An 8,789-nucleotide genomic window follows, 5' to 3' on the forward strand; every position below is an offset into this window, starting at 1 on the left:
AACCACAAGTAAAATCATTTATCGTCTATTAAAAAAATGTATATATTTAATTTGGATCTGATAATATTTATAATATAAATTTAATGCAAATCCCATTTATATTATAAAAGTGGATTGTCTATATAGAAAAGTATGCAAAATATGCGATACACAAAAATAATTTAAAAATAATATTATAACATTCTAAATGTTTGTTAATTTATTTCTAGATATAAATATCAATTTATCATTGGACACTATTTTATACGACCTTTCCTAACAATAAATTATTTCTTGTAATGTAAATACTATGATATAGGCACCTTAGGGACATGTCGTATAAAGCAATTTTATGAATGTTATTTAGATTAAAAAGTAATTTAGCACTCAAGTTTATAAAGTAATGATGTGTGTTGCTTGTTTTTAAGGAATGACTTTGTATCGAGTTTAATATATTTAGCGGGGACAGAATAACTTTTGAGTAATATGTAATTTTCTAAATTATATTACTTTTCGTTTGTTTATTAACTGCCCCTCATTAGTTCTCTTTTTCTTATTGTGTTTATTCTTTATCTATCTCTGATTGAAATAAACACTGCGATAGATAACTTTGTAATAATTCGTCGAATAGTAAAGGTTCATCCTACGTTTTGCAATGGTCGTGATATGCCATGTATGCAACTAAATGTTACCGACTATTGAGTTGGATAGCTTTGACAAGGCCGCAAGGAAATTTGTGCGTGAAATTCTATTAATTGATATCTTTGAGGTTACAAAATGCGCGGGAGAATTGACGCGTTCTTTTTTTTCAGTTGACAGCTTTCGAACGCGTGTTTGAATTGAATGACTATTAAAATTAAAGAAACAGGATACGAAGTTTCGCGCGGTTTTTTTTAAATGAGCGAATATTAATTTGTTTATGAAGCGAATTGAGGTCTGTTGTTTGTTACTAAATGATGCTGCATATTCATGTAGTGATATTACACACTACCGTTATTGGCTAAATGCATTGGAGATTAATTATATGCTGATTAAATGTATTTAATCAATTGTTTATTAACATATATTAATGTCAATTATCATTGTAGGTAATTACGATAATATGTAAGTAATTCGTGTATTAATACGCAATATATTTTCATTTTGTTCATCTTTCAGCCAATGAAACTTATGTGGTCTATGGTCTTATAATAGAGGAAGAATAGAGGATTAATCAACTTACCAGAATAACTAAAGATACAGCGTCGGGACTCTCTTTTGCGCTCCCAGAGACAACTTGTTCCCAAGTTTCTTGTAACCTTCGTTTTTAACCCTACATTTTGGTTTCTCATTCGTTTCAACGGGACAGCCCTTCAGCTCCCACACTAAATTCGTCAACGACTTCGGCCTGCTCAGTCTGCGCGATCGTTTTTCTGGCAACTTCGGCCCGTTGCCAGAATCACCAGACGTTCTCCCGCCGGAGTGGCTGGAGTCCAGAGTACCATCTAACTCCATAGCTTGGTGAATGTTTGACAGACTTTTGTATCGTATATTAAATATCGGCGAATCACCTTTAGTTAACGGTCTTATTGGACTAGTAACAGGACTAGGGGTCTCTTTTGTTGGCGAGTGACTCTTTTGTGTGAACAACATTCTATTCTTTGTGTTGCTCACATTGTTTTTAATATATAGCTTAGGTAAATTCGGTACTGGCGCTAATGCTTTTTCCTTTATCGGCGTGGGTGTTATGGCGATTTTACGAGTTCGCTTCTCTGCTTTTTGGTTGAGCGGTTTCTTTGTCGGTATCGTCTCTATGGGCGGTGGTTCTGGCTTTATTTCGGTTATTAAAGGCATATGTATAGGAGTTGGGGCGGGCGATGACGGTGCGGATTCGTGACGCGATATATCATTGCAATATGAAGCTTTTATAGTCTTCGGCAGCGGGGCAAAACCCCGTACGTAATCGTAGATTTGATCTATTTCGTCGTACTCATCGGGGATGCTATTTTCGTCTCCATGACTGCTGTAAATATGGTTGTGTTTGTTCATGTGCTTGTGGTGATTAGCTGAATCGGAGGAAGCGCTTCGTCGTAAGAAGTAGCCAGTTTTGATAAGCGGTGGTGCGTGAAGTGGCGCGTTCAAGAGCCTCTTAGGATCACCAAGTTTTCCGTCTAACACGTGGATTCTATCAACTACGTCTATTAATAATCGATTGCACTTTTCAACCAGCCTCGAAAACTCCATGAAGTTCTTTATTTGCTCCTCGTTCTTGCACCTTAGCATTTTCAATGGCGCCGCTAGAGGTAGAGCAATGAGTGAGTTGCCTTCTTTCTGCAAAGGCAATGCGAAGACATGGTCTTCTTCGAATATAGACAGGAGTCGTATCTCTGGTACGAAATGACTGGCACTTTTCAAGCCTCTCGGCGGCGTTCCGTGAACTAATCTTACTGTTATTGGCAAACGTTTAGTCAATAAAGTCTTAGCTGTGTGAACGCCACTTATGTTTTCTTCTTTAGCAATGGCCGAGAACTTTCCCCGCTGATCCAAACTTAACAATACCGTATCACCTTTCGAGTCGGTGCATTTCAAATATTTACTCTTCCCTAAAAAAGCTTCCCCTCGCGGCATCAGGACCTCACCAGCTGGTAGATTTCTCGCGCCATCAGCCGTTATATTACCATCTAAATCTGTTTTAGCGCATATTACCCTCACTGGTTCTCTCACTAAGCACCCATCGTCTAGTTTTCGTCTAGCTAGCTCCGATACTGACTCTATACACCTCACAGCCCTGCCTTCTTCACTGAGTAGTTCGAAATACCCTTTATACGTATCCGGGATGGCGATTCTTGGCCCAATGCTGACCATGCGTCTGCCTTCTTTCAATTTGATGGCTTGAGCGATGATTTTCTTTCTCTTTCCCGCTGAGACAACAAGGGCTGTGCTCTGCAGGCCCGGGCTAGGCAGTGTGGGCACGCCGAGCCCTCCATACTGTCCTTTGATGATCTTGGCGACATTTGGGAGGCGGTTCTTGACGACGAACTCGCGGAGGTAGAGGCCTTCCTCAGACCAGCGCGATGCAGCAACTACGACTTGCCCGTCAGTGGCTGCCATCTTTATGTCACATCTGAAATACAGACAGAAATAGTAAGTGATTTGATTTAACATTCTTGTTCATCAATAACAGTAACAGTTTTGATAATTTTTCATTTAAAAGTGAGACGTAAGATTCACTCAACTCAAACGTCTCAAAATATGAGTTTGCAATTTTACATATAGTATGATTCGACGTATCAAATAAGAGACTATTTACTTGCAAGTTAAAAATTTTATTATTGATTACCATCATCCTTAATCATAATGTAATAAGTTAATAATACTGTAGATGCTCAAATTTTAGGATAATTATATCCTATACTATAAAATCAACATAAATCTACAGTGGCGAACTAACAATATATATCGTAAAATATATAGAGCTTGTTACGTCACAAAGAAAGAATTCAAAGACTCTTAAATTAAGCAAAAATTTACATAGACAATATAAGATAAAAGTTACCGTTCGAGAGTCTTAAAAGAAAGAGCAGGTTCTTTATTTCACGAAGGTCAGTGCTTCGCCAATGCTCAAAGATTTAGACCAGTGATAAAACTCCAGACTATATCTTTTATGGTCTGTGCTTCATAGACTTGAGTGTTCTTAAAGTCATGGTCGCTTATAACTTCAGATTGAACGAGAAAACTAATTTGAATTTATATTTGAAACCTTAGACTTTAGGAAATTGTTATAAATAAGGAACAGAATGTATTTCATAAAAGGAATGATTTACGGAACAGTTCGGAAATGGGAAATGTTAGATACGAAAATTTTATTAGTACATTCGTAATACTTAATTTGTAATTTAAAACGTAGTATAGTTATATGTGTATAGATAAGTTTAGTTAATAGTTATTCATAATAAGAGACTATATTTATGTATTTTGATATTGAGTTCTGCATCCTTTGCTGGTTTTACTTCGAAGCTTTTAGTTTATCCTCTCACTATATAATGCTAATTTTGTGTATAATATGCTATTTAATAATTAGTACAGACTATAATATACTATGGGATTTTGTTGTCTATGTTTATATATATTTGTCTGTGTGAAATTATTTTTAGAAAATTTGAAAACTTCTTTCAAATGAATCAACCGCGCAATAAAATAAAACAGTAATCCAAACACACCAAACAGTTATCTCAATTTCATAACAGTTAACTGGGAGTGTACGTAAAACCGCGTGAACCAATAAGTATAGCTGTGGACCGCGGACCGCAATGTTTTTATCATTCAATGCTCTGATAATATACAGTTACGTAAAACGTAATGATTCACTTCTAAAAAGTAGTGCGTATGTTGGTGGCACAGTGGGAGAAATTTATTTAAAACTAGCTCTTGCCCGCGGCTTCGCATGTGCTTGATTAAGTAGTTTAATAGATGTTATTGTACACAACGACAGTACGAAACTAGGAAAAAAAGCAGTATAAAAGAGTAAATAGAGAAAATTTCAAAAAGATAAAACTTATAGAATTGATTGTAAGCGATAACTAGCGATCTTCAAACCATAATTCCATCCAAAATACATCATTTTTAATAAAATTATTTGTACAGAGAAAATAAAAACACGTTCTTACTTCAACAATCTTAAGCAATATGATAAACCTTCAGTACATTTCTTCACAACATAGTATAAAGCATAGTCGCTTTCCGCGTCTGCCCCTATATATGTATGTATGCTTTAAGCAAAGATCTAATACATCTTCGAAACACAAAACGGATTTTGATGGGGTTTTTCAACAGATGGAGTGATTCCAGAGGAAGGTTTACATGTCTAAGATGTATTAAATTACTCCGAGTTTGCGAAGCCGCAGGCTAAAACAAGTTTTACATTACGCGCAATACGGGTATAATATTTATTTATTGTCCAGTACTATTTTAAGCCCTTTTTAGAGTAGAAAGTGTTTTGGAAACTGGCCCTGATTTATAATATAGGACTCCCACTGCAATAGTGGGTAGTACTTTACAGTATATAATGTTTGGGCAACTGGCCCTGATTTATGTAGGACCACTGCAATAGTGACCGCCTCCTTGGTACAGTGGTTAACGCGTGAGCGTAGAACCAAGGGGTCCTGGGTTCAATTCCCGGTGGGGACGCACGCAAAAAAAAAAAAATGTCTCGGTCTGGCAGGACACAGAAGGCTGATCACCTACTTGTCCGTAATGAAAATCGATTAGTGAAACAGATGTACATCATCTGCCCCATACCCCACTACACGGGACTTCACTTTTACTGCAATAGTGAACTATCTCCTAAACTCCACTCTCGGTCTGGCTAAGATAAGAGGTTATATTTTCTGTGCCCAGCGCCCAGTGTGCCACCGGTGTTACGTAATGCGGAACGTAATGTTATTCGGCATAACAGCTATTGTTTCTGTACGTTGACCTTCATACGGAGTTATATAACCGTTTAATTAAATGCTCATATCGTCTGAGGGGGGGTCATGTGCCATACATAACCTAATTAGCAGTTGTTATCTAGACTTATATTATAAAGAGAAAAGATTTGTTTGTTCGCAGTGAATAACTTTCGAAACTACTGAACTGAATTGAATTATACTTTTACCAGCAGGAAGCTCCATTATTCCTGAGTGACATAGATAATATTTTTTTTTGTTTCTATCCTAGGTTGATCCAGGCGAAGCCTACGGATCTAAATACCTAGTAGTGTTAAACTTCACTCGAAAAGTGGGAGTTCGAGACCAGACGAGTAAGTAACAAGTACATCAATGTTTTCTATTTATCTACATACTAGCTGTAACCCGTGGCGTCGCTCGCGTGGTACCCGGGTAAAAATTAGCCTATGTCCAGACTATAATCTATCACTGATCCAAATTTCATACAGATATGATTCGCGTAAAAGAGTAACATGCTTCCATAGATTCTTACAAACTTTTGCGTTTATAATAGGATTATCCACATCACTATTGGTCCAAATTCTAAAGGAAACCGGCATATTCCAAGTTGTTCCAATATTCCAAAAAATGCCACGACAATCAAACCAAAAAGATGAACCAAGCTGAGATGAAGAACCATATTTGAATGAGTATGTGTAATAGACGTGTGTTTTGATTATCATCATCATCATAGTTATCATCAGCTCATGTGTTCCAACTGCAGGGACACGGGCTTCCTAAGAGTTCAGACTATAGAAGATAGCTTGTTTCGTCGTCTCATTCGAATTAACATATCATTATTATTTTTTGTTTGTAAAAATAAACGTATATTTAAAATTTTTATGATACGTATTCTGTCATTTCAATATCCTAGCCTATTTTATAAATCTAAATGCCTGCTTCACCACTTTGTCCTGATATATTATCTAACACTTTTCGATGCATATAGTCATTTTAACTGATCGAAAAGCTAACCAGAAAATATCCAGAAGTTATGAAAAAAATGTACCTGCAAGTAAATAAAAATAAATAAATAAAAAATCATTCATTGAACAAATTATATATCACATAAATATGGACCCCAGGGTCCCAATATAGCTTTCGCTGTGTTTCAATTCTAACTAGTATTAGTAAGTTTGTGATGATAACTGTTTATTATTTCACGTGTAAACAGCTGATTAAAGTTTATAATAGGCAAAAGTGAAGCCGCGGGCTCAAGCTGGTCCACAGCAAACAACTGTCAAGTCATCCATACAAAACAAACGCCTGTCCATTTGATTCACTGAGATATCGACACAATGGGAGAATCGATAAAAAAATATAATTTTTCGACTCGATCACGACTCGATCGCACGATTGGTTTTGTACCTCGGGGTATAATATTGTAGATAACTGTACTGGAACTCTGTTAGACAAATAAGGCGCGTCTGGTAGGGCCTTTACGTAAGCGAGAACTGTATAATTATTTTTAAGAAGGAACTATACAGTCTTCAATGGGACCACATGGGGGCACCAGCTTTCCAATAAATCTGTTCTTCAGAAGTTCAGATGTAAGAAACCCAAAAAAAGTACATATCATCCCATTTATATTTCGTCAACTTATTACAGTTTGAAGGCCGTTTAGTTTAATATCTAATATATAAAATTCTCGTGTCACAGTTTTCGTTGCCATACTCCTCCGAAACGGCTTGACCGATTCCTCTGAAATTTTGTAAGCATATTGGGTAGGTCTGAGAATCGGCCAACATCTATTTTTTATCCCGATATTCCTACGGGATACGGACTTACGCGGGTGAAACCGCGGGGCGCAGCTAGTGTTATTATATACAAGACTTTATTTAAGAAACATGCCGTTAATTTATAATTTCGATATATTTTTGGATAATTCTTGAGCTAATTTAAGAAGTTGTTTTCAATGCTAAAATTTGTGTTGTTTTTCCTGTTACATCATTAGCAATATCACTTGTATTTTTATAAGCGAAACATGTCGCGAGTACCGAAAGAGTAGAAGAAATTCGATTACTGTGGCAGGATCACGGGTGGCCGAGAGGCTAGGCGTTGCTACGGTTAGGCAAGATACGCAGGTTCGAATCCTGCCTCGTGATCAAATTTTTTCTATTCTTTCAAAATTTCTCATGTCGCGAGTTTTCAAGATATGGTAACATATGTTCATAACATTGAGACAGTATTAATGTGTTCTTTAGAGGGATACGCTTAAGTGACCTACTGTTACTTTATAAAATTTATTTCTACAAAAAAGGTCAGGCAAAAACCTGCATGGAAAAACGAATGAGATAAAATCTCCTTCCCTCTTGAGTGTGGGAGGCTGAGGCTCCTTTCCTTTTCCTCACCTTCCCTATTCCTTTTCGGCTCATGGCCGGTTATGATCACTAACCATGTGACCCATCAGTTCAGGTCCCCGCTATGACATAAAAATATATACTTCACCCGCTCGTTTGCTAGCCTCCAGGCATCTCCCTGATGGAGTCGCATTTCCCATGTACTTGTTATTGATGTCGGCTCTGAGTCTCCTTGTTAGGACAAGTTATATTACAGCTGTGATTATAGGAAGTATTTTTAAATATGCTAGATTATAAAACATAGTGGAAGCTTTATATCAATTCACCTTATAATTAGATTAGCTCAGAAGTTCTTCAGAGTAGTGAAAATGGATTATACATCGTATGAAGATATAAAAAGTCAATGTTTTCCACTAATTGGTATATTATCACATTGTTGAAATGACGGAAGAAACATGATTAATGCTGAAGTAACATTATTTGGGCATAATATCATGGTATAAATTTTACATATGTGGATCAGAAACTAAACTGTCTGTGCTTCTACATTTTACTACATATAACATAACAATAACAACAACACAAACATACATACATTGCGGAAAATTACGTACTTTGTTTTTAATTACTGTCTTATTTGTTATGTATTTTTTATATAAAACATGATGTAATAATGTGTACGTATAGTTAAACATTGACAAAGTCTAAATAAATAAATAAAAAAGTCTAGTATGGAAGGGCTGGATCGAGTCGTGTTACAGGTTTGTCTGAATTGCGTTATTTCAATGTATTCTTACTCAATGAACGATTCTAATTTCTATTATTTTTTTTTTATTTTACCTATGTAGAAAAACACATAGTTACTGTTTTAAAAAAAGCCAGCATCTCTAAGATTACGCAACAGCTTTTGACGATTTTTTTTATTAGTTAAGAGTATTTCAAGAGTAAGGTTATATGTATACTAACCCAAATAAAATATAGTTTTAAAAAACTAAAAAACACGCTTTTCAAGCACATCAAACTAAAAACTATAAAATAATTTTTA

At 35.9% G+C, this 8,789-nt stretch overlaps 1 protein-coding gene across 3 annotated transcripts in view; it reads right to left on the reverse strand.

Annotated features, from left to right (window-relative positions):
• LOC119836806 overlaps positions 1-8,789 on the reverse strand; it is a 90,893-nt gene that overhangs the window by 4,021 nt on the left and 78,083 nt on the right. For all 3 annotated transcript variants that reach the window (XM_038362277.1, XM_038362275.1, XM_038362276.1), the window contains one exon: positions 1,202-3,082. In XM_038362277.1, the coding sequence (XP_038218205.1) occupies positions 1,210-3,069 (1,860 nt within the window). In that variant the 5' untranslated portion in view covers positions 3,070-3,082 and the 3' untranslated portion in view covers positions 1,202-1,209. The remainder of the gene's footprint in view (positions 1-1,201; positions 3,083-8,789) is intronic.

This window comes from Zerene cesonia, chromosome 25, assembly GCF_012273895.1.
Source record: "Zerene cesonia ecotype Mississippi chromosome 25, Zerene_cesonia_1.1, whole genome shotgun sequence".
Classification (NCBI taxonomy): domain Eukaryota; kingdom Metazoa; phylum Arthropoda; class Insecta; order Lepidoptera; family Pieridae; genus Zerene; species Zerene cesonia.